At 46.7% G+C, this 17,971-nt stretch overlaps 1 protein-coding gene and 1 pseudogene across 1 annotated transcript in view; one reads left to right on the top strand and one right to left on the bottom strand.

Moving 5' to 3' along the window:
• Positions 1 to 10,082, bottom strand: part of KIAA1549L (KIAA1549 like) — a 114,792-nt gene extending 104,710 nt beyond the window's left edge. Inside the window, 5 exon segments of the mRNA XM_021684735.2 lie at positions 439 to 572; positions 1,404 to 1,623; positions 3,801 to 3,916; positions 5,957 to 6,562; positions 7,457 to 10,082. Coding sequence (XP_021540410.2) covers positions 439 to 572; positions 1,404 to 1,623; positions 3,801 to 3,916; positions 5,957 to 6,562; positions 7,457 to 10,082 — 3,702 coding nt within the window.
• A 429-nt stretch (positions 10,083 to 10,511) lies between these two features.
• Positions 10,512 to 17,971, top strand: part of LOC110575830 — a 101,431-nt pseudogene continuing 93,971 nt past the window's right edge.

Genomic DNA, 17,971 nt, shown 5'->3' on the forward strand with positions numbered 1-17,971 from the left:
GGTCATGAGATCGAGCCCCACGTCAGGCTCCGCAATGGGCATGGAGCCTGCTTGGGATTCTCTCTCCCTCTTCCTCTGCCCCTCCCCCTACTCGTGTGTGCCTGTGTACGTGTGTGCTCTCTCTCTCTCTAAACAAACAAACAAACAATACAAAATAAAACAAAATAGCAAATGTATTGGGAAGGCCTGAGGAAGCTTCACATGGGAAAATAAATACAAAGTCCCAAACCATAGCAGGTTATATGGCAAAACAGTCATGGCCATACCACAGACATCCTCACCAATGCTGGGACTGACTCGACTCAGGGGGCCCCAGAGTGGCACCTCCTCCTGTTTACACAAGGCAGCTTTGAAACAGGAAACCAAGTCACTTCTTGCCAACATTCGCATTATGCTTGGCCTCTGTCAACTACACAGTTGAAGCGCCCTCCTCCTCACCTGAATTGTCAGGTTGCTTTTGGTATTCAGGACTTTCCTCTCAGCATCCTGGAAGGCCTTCTGCAGTCTCTGTTCCATCGTCTGAGCAAACTTGCAGGACTGGATGTTGTCAGATTGGCTCACAAACTGCAGCACTAGAATGAGAGTAATAAATCAGCACTCGCCAAAGTTGTGTGTCTTAGTTCCTTGGACTTCACAGCAGTCATCTTATAAAACAGCATGATTTTATATCCGAGAAATCAGGCAAACAAGGACTGACAAGGTTTGGTTGTACCTTTGGAAGTGGCTCTTAAAATGATTTGTAATAGAGAAGATTTAAAAGCATGATCAAACCTGAGGTTCCCCTTAATGGAAAAGATTTTGTGATCATTTGGTTGGACTATGCAGATACCTGCTCCAAGAATGATAAAAAACAATCAAAGAGAGATCATGCCTTCTACTTCTTTGGGAGGGGGGGGGGGAGTCAATTGACCTGTATCACTAAGTTGATCAAATCTTTCAATTTCAAAGGTTTCTCCACTCCTGTGGTTTGCCAACCACCTGATCAGAATCACGAGAGAGCTTGAAAGGAAGATTCCAAGGCCTCAGCTCAGAGATTCTGATTCAGGGGCATCTGAAATGTGCTGCTCCAAAGCATAGATTTTATGGATGCTCAGCTCTTATCAGTATCCACTGGTAATACAGAAAAAAATTAAAAATATGGTGCTTGTTGCTCATAAAGTACTAATTATATAAATTGAGAAGGAAGGCTCCCGCGAAGGACTATTTCTAATAAATCCAGGGTTGGAAGGTTAGGTTTCTGTGCAGGGAGCCGGGACAGTTGATTAGCAGAGCCCTTTGAGGAAGGCACACAGGACTTTAAGAGATGATAAAGCAGCTAGCACCAAAGCGTTTAAACAGGTGTCCTCTTGATACAGCCCCCAATCCCGGAATGGACAGGAATCCTTTCCTTCTGAGGTACTTGCCTGTTCTCAGCTGGAAGTAGCCTGCAGGCTGGGGGTTCCACGGGGAGGCAAGGACTGCCACCGACTGCAAGTTTGGGGTATGTTGCTTCAGATCTGCAGTGACGTTGCTGACCCCATAAACACCCAGCATTTCGATCACTACAGCAGGCAAGTACACCAGCCTCCCTTTGGTAGCATAATAACCAACAGTGACGTTATGAGAATGTTCCAGAATGTCCACCTACAAAACAAACACAGCCACAGAACTCAGTGTTTATTTCCACAGTACTTTAAGTTTTTCTTGGTATTTCTTAGGACCACAACTGTTATTTAGCAGGGCTGGGGAATAAGATGTTCTCACTCAGCAAACATTCTAATAATCCGATAAAGCATATGTGGATTGGCAAGTCTCAAAATACCAGAATACAACAAAATACAATTTATTTCCAACTTCCATGGAATGGCATTAAATCTGTGGGGGTTTCCTTGATTCCTTAAATGCCTCAGGATAATCCTGTGAGCACCAATGGTCACCCAAGAAGGCAGAGAGGAGATGGCAGGCAAAAGAGATTTCCAGAGATGAAATGCTGGGAAAGACAGCTTTATTATAGCTCTCATTATTTATGAAAATTAAAAGGCAGAGATAATAGATGAAGTGGGGGCTTCTTCAGGACAGGGATTAGGTAGTAAATGAGGTAAATTCCTCTTTCTAAAAGCTAAGAGAAGAACTGTTCAGACTTCACTCCATTCCTGGCTTGTAAGTTGGTTCAAGACTGAGGTGGGGATGGGGATGAGCCATGGAGAGTCTCTCTTAAAACTGAGTCTTAAGAGACACTGATGCACTGACTTCTTTCTGACCCAACTGGAAGATTTTGAGGCTTTAGATTTTATTATTTTATTTTGCTTTCTTAGTGTTTTTTTAAAAAGATTTATTTCTTTATTTAAGAGAAAGTGATTAAGAAAGTGGCTAAGAAAGTGACTCCCACTCCAATCCTAATGACGTTCAGGAGCAAGTCTCAGTTTGGGGATTATTTTTATTTTTAGTACCTCTCTAATGCTCGCTAATCATATTTTTAAACAAAAAGACCCCAGGGACATCAGCTTTAGAGCCTTCCTCAAGCAACAATATTTAGCTTGAATTTACCAAGTCATTACCATTATTCTCATTTTTATGATTACCTTTTATTTGTGGCAAATGATCCTGATTTCCACTCATGGCAGTACTATCAAACATCCTTTCAAAAGTTTTTAAAAATGGGCTGATTTTTAAAAATGAATTCATAACTAATTGTCACAGTGGTCTGCAATGATATGCAGAAAAGGTGAACACTGAAGGTAGTTTGCAAACAACTGAAGTTTGGTGAAAATTACATGTCAGATGACCAAACACAAATACTCACATTTTCAACTTTTAAGTAAAGTTTCTGGTACAGAAACCACAGATGCTTTTCACGAAATGCATTTCTTTTTTTTTTTTTTTCTCTCAGAATTATATAAAAGGGATTGACAGGGGCGCCTGGGTAGCTCAGTCCGTTGAGCATCTGACTCTTGGTTTCAGCTCAGGTCATGACCTCAGGGTCATGGTATTGAGCCCTGTGTCAAAGTCCATGCTCAGCTAAGAGTCTGCTTGAGATTCTCTCCCTCTCTCTCCGCTCCTCCCCACACCCCCCCCCAAAAAAAGAGATTGACAATGACCAATAAACTATGTACCAAACCTCATTCCTAGTCCTTGGTGTGGTCATGGAGACCACGAAGCTGAATGCAGCTGCAGGACAAGCCTCAAAGGAAAAGAGCCAGAGCAGTATTTTTAAAGTGGTGAAAATGGTTGTCCACCAACTGCCAATCACATTTAGGGCTTTAAAACTTGGCATCAATCCCAAAGAGTGCAAAGCAAGGCTTCCATCGCTTGGATATGCCATGGAAATCAGTTGGCAGTTGTTAAATAGTACTTGGCATTAAAGTGCTTGGAGGAAAAATGCTTATTTCCCTGTCTGCTGCTGGCTATTGAAGCAAAGTTGGACTCAATTTACGATAATTTTTAAATGTCCAGAAATAAATCATTATTTACAATGCTGAGGAAGATAAAGGTTTGAAAAGCAATGGACAGTTTCTTGAGAATTACACTAACAATATTAAATACTTTCCCTAAACAATAGGATAATGGGACAATTTAAAACAGTATATCTGGGCTTGAAAAAATAATAGATATAAGGCAATTAACTTCCATTTTTCCATCTCAAAATTTGACCTTTTTCTCCCCAGTCACCACACATTAGCTATTTGCCAAAATGAAGAAACATGCTACTTCTGACAAGTCTGGTTACGGTACCCAGGGAGGAGGAAAACAATTTAAACAAACTCTGGGCCCAAGAGGAGGATGTGGACAGCCTAGTGTAATTACAAAAGCGAGGGGCTTACGTGAGCTGAGACGTCATTCTGATGGAAAGCCTTCCGTAATGCCTGCGTGAGCCCTTTGGCTACACTGAACTTCAAGGTTTCACCAATCTGCGCTCTCCTCTGGGTCAGAAAGAGAACTGTGGGACCAAGCAGAAGCACGGTAGTCAGGGTAAGGCAGGAGACCCCCTCATTACTGAGCTCCCCTCTCCTCTCCACCCTCCACCTCCTGCCAAGTTCTGAATAGAGCTGGTGAGCACAGGTCCAACCAATGGGGGCGGTAGGCTGCGGTAGTAGCTCTGTTGGTCCCACTCAAGTACCAGGAAGGGAGGCCCTCGTATTTGTGTGAACCTAGAGGAGAGAGAGCTAATACGCTGGCTGCACTTCATTTTTGACCAACGCTGCCTTCGACTTTGAAAACTGGGTTCAGCGGTGCCTGGTCCTAATGGGTCTGCAAGAAAATGCATGCAAGAAAATTCCTGCAACAGCGTTTCCTGTCAGCCTGCTGACGTGCACGCCCTGAGTGAGGTCCTGCAGCCTAAAACAGCCCTGAATCGGGAAGGGGCAGCCCCACACCCCACAAGATGGACAGAGAGTGGGATGGAGACCCAGGGTGGACAATAGGCACCTGTGATTAAAGGTGACAGGCACTATTTGAAGGGAAGCCTCCGATGCTGTCGAAGGCCTTAGGAGGAACGTCCAGCCCGGACTTGGGCAAGGGGGTGGGGTTCAAGGAAGGTTTCCTGAAGTTTCTGCTGAGTCCTGAAGGATAATAGGGAATGAGCAGGCCAAGGGGAGAGGGACCGCCCCACCCTGCTCCCAGCAGAGAGAAGACCAAGTGCAAAGGCACAGTGGTGAGAAGCAAAGCCTCTCAGTATACATGTTTAGGCTTGGTCCTGCGGGCAACAGGAAGTGAAAGGTTTTAAGCAAAGGCATAAATTTTACAGAGTTCCATTGCCTGCAGACTGGAGAACAGATTGGGGGGGGGCGGCTAGTCAAAGGCAGAGAGATAAATTTGGTTTTTGTTGCAGAAATTGAGGTGGGTGATGACAGGGTGAACCAGGGAAGGAGCAGTGGGGAGTGGAGAGAAGGGGTATTCAGGGAGTTAGAACTGAAGGGCCCCCGTGGTTGACCAGGTGTGGCTGGGGTGACAGGGGGTGATAGACAATGGGGGGAGAATGTTCCAGACTCCTGCACCTAGGTGTTGGGGTGGCCTGCCTCTCAGAGGAGGAGGAATGGAAAACCAGATGGTATAATTTCTTGAGAAATAGAAAGCGATACTGTACTTCCTGCTATGCCTAGTTTCACAATTTCCCATTTTAGAATAGGGTACATCTCAAGATATAATTTCATTTAATCCTTTGTGGGGTGAAGAGGAAGGCGGGACTCGAGCATTCAGCATTGGCATGCTCTTTCAAATAATGTGTCTAATGCTTTTTATAGCAAACACTACCACACTGTTAAAAGCAGCCTGGGCCTTCCTGCCCTGCTTGGCTGCAACTGGGAGGTGGGGGCTCGAGATAGCAGTCACCACCCAACTTTCTCAAGGCCTCCTTTTCAACATCAAAAGAAATCCTGGGCACCCTCATCATGCAGCTGTACTTTTATTATCCGCTGGCTGAAAAAATACATAACAAAAGCCTTTCTGGGGGCGCCCGGGTGGCTCAGTCGGTTGAATTCTGTAGTGCTTCCAAGATTTGATATTTTACTAACCACTTCATTCATTCATGTGAGACATCCCTGATTTGTTCTACAGGCAAAACTTGCTACACGTTCGTCTTCTCAGGCCCCCTGGCAGAAATGGTTTCCCCGGGGGGCCTCTGATATCAGGACTGATCCCAGGACGAGATTCCGTGTCACACAAAGCTCCCCCTCTCCTCTGTCACTTATGATAAGGACCAGGGGTTGTCAACCTCAGCACTGTGACATTTGGGGCTGGATTATCCTTTGCTGTAGGACCGTCCTGTGCCCTGTGGGGTTTAGCAGCATCCTGGTCTCTGTCTCATTACATGCAAGTAGCACTCCCCCTACCCTCCAAGTCACAGACACCCCAAAACGTCTCCAGACACGGCCACAAATGCCGTCTGGGGGGAGAAGGAGCAAAACTGTCCCTGGTTAAGAACCACTCATCTCAAAGAAATCAAATACTTCTGCTACATAACTCTGCTGCTTTCTCTCACCTGTCTTCACCAGGAGCTTACTGGACATCTGACACTCCAGGTTGGATGCCATTTTGCCGGTGGTGACCCCGGCAGTTGACGCAGCGGGAAGAGCGGCGTCTGTATCTCCTGCTAGTGCAGGTGGCATGCGGGTGGCCCTCACTGGGGCGGTGACGGACGTCAAGGCTGCTGTGCTGGTCAGCGGGCGTGCGGTGGATGCCCTGGGCATGTCCGGGTTGGTGGGCTTTGGGAGGCCCGTGTGCATGGCTTGTGGTTTCCTGGGGAGGTGTGTTGTGGACAGCAGGCCCAAGGCAGTGCCTGGGTTGCCTTGCATGGCTGTATGAGCACTCACGGTGTGTGCTGTTCTTGCAAACATGTAGGTTGGTGTGAATGAGAAGGCCGGATGCACCGCCCCCGCTGTCGTCTTTGGGCCAGGCGCTGCGCTGTTTGTGGCATTTTTAGCTAGGGCAGTGGTCCAACTGCTCTTGACTAATCCCGAGGCCATGGTTGCCGGGCTGCTGCCGGGGCCCTTGGCGACCAGGGCTGCAGACAGCGCCTGTGGACTTGATTTCCCCAGGGACGACGTGGCTACTGCCGTTGCTGCTGTCGGTTCCGCCCTGGACGACACTGAGGGTTCCGCTGCAAAGAGAAAAAAAGCAAAGTCTGTCACTTGTGGTGGTGACGGATTGGATGTACTTACGGGTCTGCTGGCGTGAAAAGTCTCTGTGCTCTGGAATTTAGGCAAAACGGCTCTAGGTTCATTAAGTCAGCTACCCATAGTGAGGATGCCACTTACAGAAACCTGTGGTTGGCAAGAAGGACATTTAAATTCTGAATACAGATCTTCCTCGCCTTACGATGGGGTTATGTCCTAATGAACCCATCGTAAGTTGAAAATATCATAAATCAAAAATGCATGTAATACACCTAACCTACCAAACACCATAGCTTAGCCTGGCCCACCTTCACCGTGCTCACAATACTTCCCTTAGCCTACAGTTGGGCAAAATCGTCTGACACAAGCCGATTTTATAAAAAAGTGTTGAGTATCTCATGTAATTTGTGGAATACCGTACTGAAAGTGAAAGAATAGTTGTGTGGGTACAGGAGGGTTGTAATTGTATCATTGTCGACCCTCGTGATCGCGAGGCCGACTGGGAGCTGTGACTCGCTGCCCTGCCCAGCGTCACCAGAGAGGATCACACTCATCGCTAGCCCGGGAAAAGATCCAAGTTCAAAATTCAAAGTAGGATTTCAACTGAATGCCTATTACTTTCAAGCCGTTATAAGCTGAAAAATTGTAAGTCGAACCATTGTAAGTTGGAGACTGACTGTACTTTCAAAAAACTCAAGTCAGCAGAGGATCGAGGACATAGCTCTCTGGGGTTGCTAACTCGTTCATCATCCTCAAAGTGTGTTTCTGCTCCTTCTAAGCAAAGCTGGGTATCTGTGTTGAACTTGAAGATCCTTTGTCCACAGAAGCAGTCATACCTGTTTTGGAGGTACCGGAAAACAAACTACCTGTATGAGTGGCTGTCCATTTGTCGGGGCCCTGAGAAGCCAGCCGCACTTTGGACAGGGTCCTGAATCCGGCCCTGGTCGATAGAGGAGGAGATTCAGCCATAGTGTGATATCTCAAGAGACTCTGGAATGGTGGAGAAGCGCTTATCACAGGAGATGGAGAGATGTCACTGGAAATGGAGAGACTCGTATCCCTCCCATCTGAAAGCACTTCGTGCAAGCCGGCTGTGGAAGTCAGCCTTGGAGAAGCTGGAGAAAGAGCACGTGTTGGATGCACAGGCAGCTGCAGGTGGGAACGAGACGCAGCATGTTGGCTTGCAGATGGGTACTCTCCAACCTCAGCTGTTTGGAAGTCTCTGGAATGGTTACCAGTTATGGACATGAAGTCTGTATGGTTTCCAACCATGGTAACCTCTGACTGTTGAATGGGCTGGTTGGGGCTTGTACGAAGGACTGGAAGCTGAATGTTAAAGCCTTCTGCAGTCACTAAATGCCCAGCAGTAGCTCTGAAATCTGAAGATTTTATTGTACTGGCAGCTCAAGTTGAACCACTGGGAGGAGGAGTTGAAGCTGAATGAGTTTCCCAACTGCTGGAGTTAATTGTGTGCCCATTTAAATCATAATTTGTTTGCTGCAGCAAGCCAGATATCATTGGCTCTATGGAGAGGGATCCAGTTTCTGTGGGAAGAGAACTCCAGAAAACATCTGTGGTTGCTGGCTTTTTCACATGTCTCATCGTTGAAAAATCATAGACCTCAGCGGAGGAGGGAAATGCTGTCACCTGCTGGGAAGTTGAGACTGGCGACTCAGAGTGGTCTACCACAGCTGCATGAGCCTCTGGGTTGATGTTGGACGAGCTGGGGGATGGGGAAATAGTCTGGGTGCTTCGTATGGAGGGCATGGAAGGGAGAGCTAATTCTGTAGCGAGGTTTGTTCTTAGTGTTGTAATGAAAAAAGATGAAATATGATCAGTGCTGGAATCAGAGGTGAACCCATTTACAGTGTGAAGACTTGGAATCTCTTTACTTGGAAGGGTCTGGAGAGCAACTGTCAAATTTGCCTTTTCCTTTTTCTTTAAAACAGTTTTCACGCTCTTTTCTTCCCACAGGGGAAAGACCCAAGTCGTGGAAAGAAGATCGGGGGATTTGCGTGAGAGGGGGAGGTCTGTAGCCACAGCAGGAGGGGCCCCGTCGGTGCCCTCCTCTTGAGGAGTTGGCATTTGGGGCGCCGTGGATGGGGAGGCATGAATCTGTAGCAGCTGGGGGAAAGTGGGAGCTGAGGGAAAGGCTGCTGCTGTGCTTTTCCATGCCCCAGGAAGGACGGCTTGCCCTCTGCTGGCAGTGGGGAGAGGCAGAGGAGAAGGCACCAACGAAGAAGCCGTGTGTTCTGCCGAAAGGATGGGCCCTTCGGAATTCTCTGGAGCTGCTGACAAATGCCGTGGGTGAGCGGAGTCATTTGCGGTAGCAGGGGCTAGCTTTCTGCTGGTCGTTTCCACTGCCACTGATTCTGCAGTCTGGAAAAGTGAAGACACAGCCTCCTGGGTCCCTGCTGCCGCGCCTGCACTCTTAGCAGTAGGCAAAGACACCCCACTGTGCACTCCTTCAGCCAGCCCAGCTTCGACGAGGTGGGTGGATGTGGGACTTGAAGCCACTTCCTACACTGACCATGAGGGAGGTCCATCTGGAAGCCAAGGAAGACTTCCAGGCACCAGGGGAGGGGGAGGCAGATGGGCCAGTTCTGCCATGGAGCTCAAAAACTCAGGTGTGGGGGAGCCCGCGGAGTGAGGACCTGCTGTGGGGCGCAGCTCGGGCTGCTGCACTGCTGAGGATCCAGAAAAACCTAGATGAGGGATGCCTATCAAATCCTGGGCATTTTTGGACCTAGTGTGGTTCATTTCACCAGCAAATGGGCTTGGGGAATTAGCTATGCTCTGACTTGAAGAGGAGACAGGTGGAGCTGTTTGGGGGAAGAAAGGCACTTGGGTGGGTCGTTTGGCTGGTTTAGAAAAGATGATGGAATGAGGTGAGTCAGGAGGCAATGAAGAGGATGAAGGTGGAGGGAAAAATGGGAGCATGTCTGATCTTGGGGAATGTTGTGTTGAAATGGAAGGAGTCCCTACCCATACTGGCTGAGATGGGGTCGTGGACAATGAGGGGAGCATGCTGGTGTGAGGCAAACCTGACACGGAGGTTGCGTCTTTTCCCCCTTGAGGTCTCGGCTGGACCACAGACTCCGCGGAATCCTTGGAAGGCTCGAGGGAGGTGCTATGGCCACTTCCTTGGTAAGGGGAGGAAGAGAAGTCCCCGTGAGCCCTAGCTCTGCGGTGTGTCTTGGGAGGAGGTGTTCGGGGGAACTGCAGCACGCTCGTGTTGTCAGGGGACGGTCCCAGCACATTCTGGATTCTGGCCACTGCCGAGGAAGACTGGACTTCGGAGAAAGGCCATGTTGGTGCAATCGGTAACACTTTCCCATGAGGAAATGACTCCGGGGTTGGGCTGACTGTTATCTGTAGATTGTCTATTCCTGTGAAACAAAATACCACACGATCAGGCATCAGCTGGTCATCAAGTGCCTGCAGTGGAAGGTCCTGGAGAGAAGGGGTGGGCAAGGCAGACACTGCTCCCATCTCACAGAGCTCCCGCCCTAGCACAGAAGACTCATTAACCGTATTCAGACAATGATGTAATTGCACAGATGCAAATGCTGAGCTACCCTACGGGGCAGGTATGTGAGCAACAGTCTCTGATGAAGTGATATTTGAGCAAAGATGCAGAAGATACCTGTGTATCTTAAATCTTTTTTTCTGTACCACCTACAAGGGTTGGACTGTAAAACTCACAACCTAGAAAATCGAAGATCAACGTGACTACCTGCCGTGGCCAATGACACCAAAATAAACCTCATGCAAGAAACCCAAAATGCAAAATGAAAGGACAGTGTATCTGGATGCAAATGTGTTTTTAGGACCCTAAGTCCTCTCCAGCCAAATAACTGAGGTTGTCTATGCTTGGAAAGATGGCCCCAGTGACATCTTTCTCTCTCTGAAAGATAAACTATGCACATCCAACGAGGACTGGAGACACCTCACAAGACGCAGTGTCACTGCAAGCACCTACAGAGAAATCAGACTGTCAGCACCAACATTTCCTGTGCAAAGCTGCAGGCAGAAAGGAAAGAAGAGAAAGGCACAAAATGGTGAGCTCCACAGGAAAGGAGGCAAGAACATAACTGAGCAGAAAGCTGGAAATTTCACGCTCGGGAAGAGAAACAATCCTGCTTGACGATTCTCTGGTCCCCTTTCCATGGTTCTGCAGTGTTGATGGCGTTCATGACCCCAGTAAGTGCCCTTAAGTCATATTTTAAATTAAAAGTAAAAAAGAAAAGGTACTTCTAGAGCTTTCTCCATTACTACCTAAAAATGTTAGAACAATCTGACAGAAACAAGCCAGGGAGAACTGAAGTTAGAAAATCTGGTTTGAAGTGGAGTGGGGTGGGGAGGTGAAGATGGGTGATGTATAGGAGCAAATCTGTGTTTTAGAACAAGCATTCTGGTTATGGAGTGAAGAACAGAACAGACTGGAAAAGGGTGGGAGTGGATGACAGGAGAGACCAGAAGGAATCCCTCTGCCCCCACAGTGGTCCAAGCATGGGATGACTGGAAAGTTGTTTGAAGGAATTGAGCCATGGTAGAGGACCGAAATAGATCATCCTCTATGACCCCTTTCACTTCTCAGATAATCTAGTCCTTTAAATATATTTGTGTTTGTATATGTGTGTGTGTGTGTGTGTGTGTTTTTAATGGCTGCAATTTCTCCTATATGCCTCTCATTAAGAGGTGAAGTCTATGTCCCCTCCACCTGGAGCCAAGTGGGCTTGAGACCATTCAGCCAATTTCAGTGTGGCAGAAGCAATGCCATGTGGCTTCCAAGGCTACCATCACAAAAGGCCAGGCAGCTTCCACTTGGCCTCTTGGAAGGCTTGCTCTCCATATACTCCCTTGCTCTCCCTCCTGGAGCCACCACCACTCTGTGAGCAGCCCAAGCCACATGGAGAGGCCATGGATAAGTACTCCAGTCCCAGCTGAGCCAAGACTCCCAGTCATCCCTGCCCATGTGAATGAAGAAGCCTGCAGGGAATTCTAGTCCCTAACCATTCAAGTCACCCTGGCTGTTTCAGTCTTCCCTCCTGAGTCCCCAAGAATCATGAAGCAGAGACAAGCCTTCTTCACTGTGCTCTGTCTGGATTCCTGAAACCATGAGCATTATAAAATGGTTGCTATTTTACCACACTAAGCTAGGGGTGCTTTGCTATGCAGCAATAATAACTGAAACAATACAGGATTGTGTCCCTCACTTCTGGGAAATGAATCTCTATAGCTTTAATGAGATTCTCAAAAGGATTCAGAAGACAAAACACAGCTAAGAACTCTTCATTTCAATGAAAATTACTTCTGCTTTATACACAAGATTTTAAAATTATGTCGATGCTAATAAATAAAATATATTTGTATTAATTGACCTAACATGGTAAGGGTAGAAAGGGAAGAAAAAATCTTGAGGGGGAAATGAGAGGTAATTTATTAAGAAGAGAGAAGTAAATTAAGAGAAGTAGGACAAAACCAAATTACAGAAAGCTTAAAACACTCAAAAAAAGGCAGTGAAGTAGAAGTGTGATACAGGTTGCATATAGGAGTGCGTTTGACACACTCTACAGGATTCCCATGATCCCTCTCTCCTGGCGGTCATGTCTTTGCGTGACCCCTCTTCTTGAGTATGAGCAAGACCTGTGACTTGCTTCTAACCAATAGAATATGGCAAAGGTGATGGGATATTACACTTGTGTTTATATCATCTAAGACTCAGTCTTGCTAGTAGACTTGCTGTCCTTGATGGCCTGATGAAATAAAAGGCCATACTAGGAAAGCCCATGTGGCAAAGGGCTATAGGTAGCTTCTAGAACTGCAGGCCGTCTCTAGGAACTATGAGCAGCCTCTCAGAGGTGAGGCTGGTTTCCCACTGACAGCCAGCAAGAAGCTAGGCCCTTCGATATGGAAGCCACAAGGAAATGAATTCTGCCAACAACCTGAGTGAACTTGGAAGTAGATCCTTCCCCAGCCAAGCTTCCAGATGAGAACACAGCCCAGCTGACAAGACAACTGCAGCCTTGTAACAGACCTTGTGCACAGGACCGGAAGAAGCTGTGCCCATGGAAACTGGGAAATCATAAGTGCATGTTATTTTGAGCCAGAAGTTTGTGGTAATCTGTTATGCAGCAAGAGAAAATTAATAGAGGTAGGAAGTAAGGAGCTGTGGAAGGTTATATGGTGAATGGGAGTGTAGGAAGAAGAGATGGAGCATGAGGTACCATGACTGGAGAGTAGCATAAAGGATGGCGAGAGGTTGCCATCAAGACAGTAAAAAAGAAGCCCAAGTTAATATGTTTGTTTGGAATATCACAGAGAAGCTGTGAAACAACAATTCTCACATAGTACCTGGGACTCAGAGGAAGTTATCTGAAGAGAACACTGGGCTTTGCAAGAGCAGAAACAAACTGAGGGTTCTAGAGGGGAGAGGGGTGGGGGGATGGGTTAGCCCGGTGATGGGTATTAAGGAGGGCATGTATTGCATGGAGCACTGGGTGTTATACAGAAACAACGAATCAGGGCGCCTGGGTGGCTCAGTTGGTTAAGCGACTGCCTTCGGCTCAGGTCATGATCCTGGAGTCCCGGGATCGAGTCCCGCATCGGGCTCCCTGCTCGGCGGGGAGCCTGCTTCTCCCTCTGACCCTCCCCCCTCTCATGTGCTCTCTCTCAAATAAATAAAATCTTTTTAAAAAAAAAAAAAAAAAAAAAAGAAACAACGAATCAAAAACTAATGATGTAATGTATGGTGACTAACATAACATAATAAAATAAAAAAAAAAAGCAGAAAACGCCACACCAGAAACAGCAGCAGACATTGGAATGTTGCTATGAAACAGGTTGTACTCTTCGGTTTAAATCCCATTTTTCAAGGAAAAAAAGAAGCCACACCATTCTAATCAAATTACTGAATTCTTTTCTTCTCAGTGTAATCTGAGTCTCCAATCCACCCCCTTCTCCAGTCCAAAACCCCTAACTCCCTTCTACTTACAACGACATGAACTATTCTTTGCGGACAAATATGGTTAAGAGTCTTTAAAAAAAAAAATGCACAGAATGCAATGATATAGCCTACATACTAGAGGGGAAGACGACAGGCAATGGTATTTTCCTGCATAAGCCCCTAACCGGCTATCCTTTCTGAACGTTAAAAATATCACTCATTTGGGGCGCCTGGGTGGCTCAGTCGTTAAGCGTCTGCCTTCGGCTCAGGTCATGATCTCAGGGTCCTGGGATCGAGCCCCACATCGGGCTCCCTGCTCGGCGGGAAGCCTGCTTCTCCCTCTCCCATTCCCCCTGCTTGTGTTCCCTCTCTCGCTGTCTCTCTCTGTCAAATAAATAAATCTTTAAAAAAAAAAAATCACTCATTTTTTGAAGCGGGGGAAATCGGAGGGGTAGACGAACCATGAGAGACGATGGACTCTGTAAAACAAACTGAGGGTTCTGGAGGGGAGGGGGGTGGGAGGATGGGTTAGCCTGGTGGTGGGTATTGAGGAGGGCACATTCTGCATGGAGCACTGGGTGTTATGCACAAACAATGAATCATGGAACACTTCATCTAAAACTAATGATGTAATGTATGGGGATTAACATACGAATAAAAAAAATATCACTCATTCTTTAAAAACCCCACAAAAACACAAAAACAGAAACAAAAACCAAATATCACTCATTCTAGGGACAAGCCAACAATTACCTGTGTTTGGACTGTGTGTTCCCACACCAAGGGACTGGTAATCTAAAGAATTTTAAAAGGAAGTAGCTTAAATGGTAAGAGATTTAAGGAGGTTCTGGATAAAGAAAGATGGGGAGCAGAGATGGATTTATGTTGGAAATAACTTGCTTATCGAGTTTGCATAGAGTCCCATCAGGGCTAAATTTATCCTTGAACTGAAGTTCATTAACTAATGAAATATAAAACAGGTCAGGAAGTACTTGGCCAGGTTTGGAAGCAGAATGTCAGAAACGGCGAGAACTGCCTCCCTAGTCTCCCCAGACCTCAAGCCCCCGCTGGTAACACCCAGATGCATAACGAAAACGATGGGTTGTTCGGGGCTCGGTCTTCCCAAAGCCCTCTGCACTGCTAGCGCATCTTTCCCAGTACTTGCCCGTAACACCGGACCTGGGCTCCAGGCCTGCTGTGCTCAAAGTATTCCCGCTGCACGGCCTACAAACCTGAACCTCGCAAAAGCCCACACGTACATCAGGCTCCTCTGCTGCTTTTTCTCTGCTCTGAACCTCTCTTCAGTCCCTAGGACTGTGTCAGTCCCCTGTTCGTGGCTGTTTTCACTCCAGACCCCAGCAGAGATCCTCCTTTCCAAAGCATCAGAGTCTCCTACTTAAGAAATATTCTCCGTGCAAGATCAAAGGGCCTCCCAATGCTGCCCTGGATGGCTTCCTGGTTTCCTCAAACTACTCCTGTAATGTGGCCATAGTCATAGTCCTTTCCCACTCAGCGCTTCCCTCCTTGGCCTGCTGGAGACACCAAGGAGAAGGAGGCCTTCCCACAGCCAGCCTGGGACCCATTTCCAACCACGGTCATGAAGCCATCCACTTTGTCCCATTCACCGCCCACCAGCAGGTTTTCTTAATTGCAACACTTTAAGAAAAGCATACCTGGTCAACAGCAGCTCTTGAATGTAAGAAACTAAGACAACCAGTTAATAAACAAGTATCCCAAACCCCTCCTCCTTGTATGTCAGAGAAAAATATCTGCAGCTTTCTATCAGGCCTCAGAGTCAGACTGCCTGGATTCAAATCCCACTCCTCCATTTGCTAGCTGTGTGACCCTGGACAAGTTACTTAACCTCTCTGTGCCTCTCCCTCATTTGTAAAATGGGGATTATTCCAGTACCTACCTCATGGTACCTACATTACCATGAAATTGTTTTAAGTATTAAAATGAGGTGATACAGGGGTGCCTGGGTGGCTCAGACAGTTGAGCATCCGACTCGATTTTGGCTCAGGTCATGATCTCAGGGTCATGATATCGAGCCTTGCATCGGGCTCCATGCTCAGCGAGAAGTCTGCTAAAGTTTCCCTCTCCCTCCCTCTCCTTCTGCCCCTCCCCGTGCTCTCTCTCTCTAAAATAAATAAACACATCTTTAAAATGAGGTGATACATGTAAAGTCCTTAGAACAGTGCCTGGTACACAGTGCTCCCAAAACACTAGCTATTACTGATATTGTTCTTGTTATCATTACTTGTTTAGCCCAGGGTAGGCATGGATGCACTCTGAGGCTTCCTCAGAGGCCCCAGATGCTAGTCAAAACTCAGAAATGCCTTGCAGATCATGCACGATCACAATGCCACATGTCTGTGGAACTCCTTATGGTTTGCAGAATCTTTTCATACCCTCATCCCACCTTGTTCCTTACAGTACCTGTGAGGTAGAGGATAAAGGTTATTACCCCTATTTTACAGGTGAGCAAACCATGCCTCAGGGAGGTTAAATGCTGGCTTGGCCAATTCACACCGACAGCTACCCTATAATAGCCAAGTCTGACTCAACCCCTCTGACTTCAGATCCAAGGCTCTCTGCTCCGTGTGGGACGGAGTAGGTCTTCCTCCATTGCCAGGTCCAGAGTGGGCTCCGTCCTCCCAGAGGCACCCCGACAGACTGGAGCCCACATGGTAGCTGCTCCTGTCTCCTGAGTGTGAGGATGAATCTCTCTTTGGTGCTGCTTTGACAAACATTACTGAGCATAGCTCTAAATCAGCGAGACCTCGATTCCCAGAAGGTCAAAAGAGATGAATCAAGCAGCATTGCTATGTGGAAGCATCCACCCCAGCCCCACAGTTCTGAAGTCTGGCGCCTGGGACATTCTTCCTGACACGGTTTCTCTTGGGGCTTTTTCAGTGTGCCAGTTAAACACAATCAGATTGCCATTCCTTGAAGCGATGCCAGCAAATAGAAGGCTGTGTTTACCGCTTCTACAGAAGCTTTTTAACTATCAAAGCTCTTTCACAGTGATTTTCTTTAAAAAAAAAAAAAAGTTTGGGGCCCCTGGGTGGCTCAGTCGTTAAGCGTCTGCTTTCGTTCAGCTCAGGTCATGATCCCGGGGTCCTGGGATCGAGCCCTGCGTCGGGCTCCCAGCTCAGCAGGAAGCTGCTTCTCCCTCTCCCATTCCCCCTGCTTGTGTTCCCTCTCTCGCTGTCTCTCTCTCTGTCAAATAAATAAATAAATCTTTTAAATAAATAAAATAAAATAAAAAGCTTATTGCTTTCAAATCCGTTGTGAACAGGTTTAAAAATAAAATTGATTCCCCCATTATGATAGTCATACATTTGCTCTTTCATTTTTTAAAGCCTCACTTTATGTGATCATTACAGAAACTTTAGAAACGATGGAAAAGTTGAAGGAAAAGAGTCCCATGCATTCTTCAGCCCCCTCCACAGGTATGTCCCACCACATCGAGAAAACCACAATTCACACTGTGATGAACTGTATTTCTAGATTTTATTCTTGGAAGAGCTTTGGTTTATGTGGTTTTCAGACCTGTGATCACACTGCACATTTGACTTTGCACCTGCTTTTGGTCTTTTAACATTATTTTAAAGCATTTTTTCATATTGGATTAGGCTGCATATTGTTCCCACTAAGACATGGTATTATAATTTGTCTAACTGCCCCCTGACTATTAAGATACAGGTTATTTATACATTTTTAGTATTATAAATAATTGCCTCATCTCCTTCCAATTCTGTCATCATAATCACTGTGTGGCAGGTAGGACAGACATAATGACCTCTTATGGACAAGGTCACCACACACATCTAACTCTAACACCATCTGCATCAGAGGTAAATCAGTGGGACTTGGGGTATCTCTCTTCCCCCTCCACTCTGCCATCATTTTGATCTTTCCGATAGGGTCATTTATAAGTTTAAAAACTTCACCCCACTATGGGGCGCCTGGGTGGCTCAGTCAGTTAAGGATCCGACTCTTCATTTCAACTCAGGTCATGATCTCAGGGTCGTGAGATTGAGCCCTGTGTTGAGCACTGTGTCGGGCAGCGTGGAGCCTACTTCGGATTCTCTCTCTCCTCCCTCTGCCCCTCCCCACTCACACACTCTCTCTTTGAAAAAAACAAACCAAAAAAAAAAAAAAACAAACCAAAACCAAAACTTCACCCCAGTAGACAGCCTAAACTCAGCCACAGAAAACATGATTAACCACCAATAACTGATCCTCCAAAACAGGACAATTCTATCAGCAAACTTTTCCAAACCTTCCTATTCATTTTTACTATTTCATTCTAACAGCCCTAAGGCGAGTTGAGACCATTTCAATCCATTAGGCAAGAAAGACTGGAGATGTAGGAAAGTCTGAGCCAATTGAAAAGCAGTAATAGGGCCTTAGGAAGTTGGGTAAG

Source organism: Neomonachus schauinslandi, chromosome 11 (assembly GCF_002201575.2).
Source record: "Neomonachus schauinslandi chromosome 11, ASM220157v2, whole genome shotgun sequence".
NCBI classification, from domain to species: domain Eukaryota; kingdom Metazoa; phylum Chordata; class Mammalia; order Carnivora; family Phocidae; genus Neomonachus; species Neomonachus schauinslandi.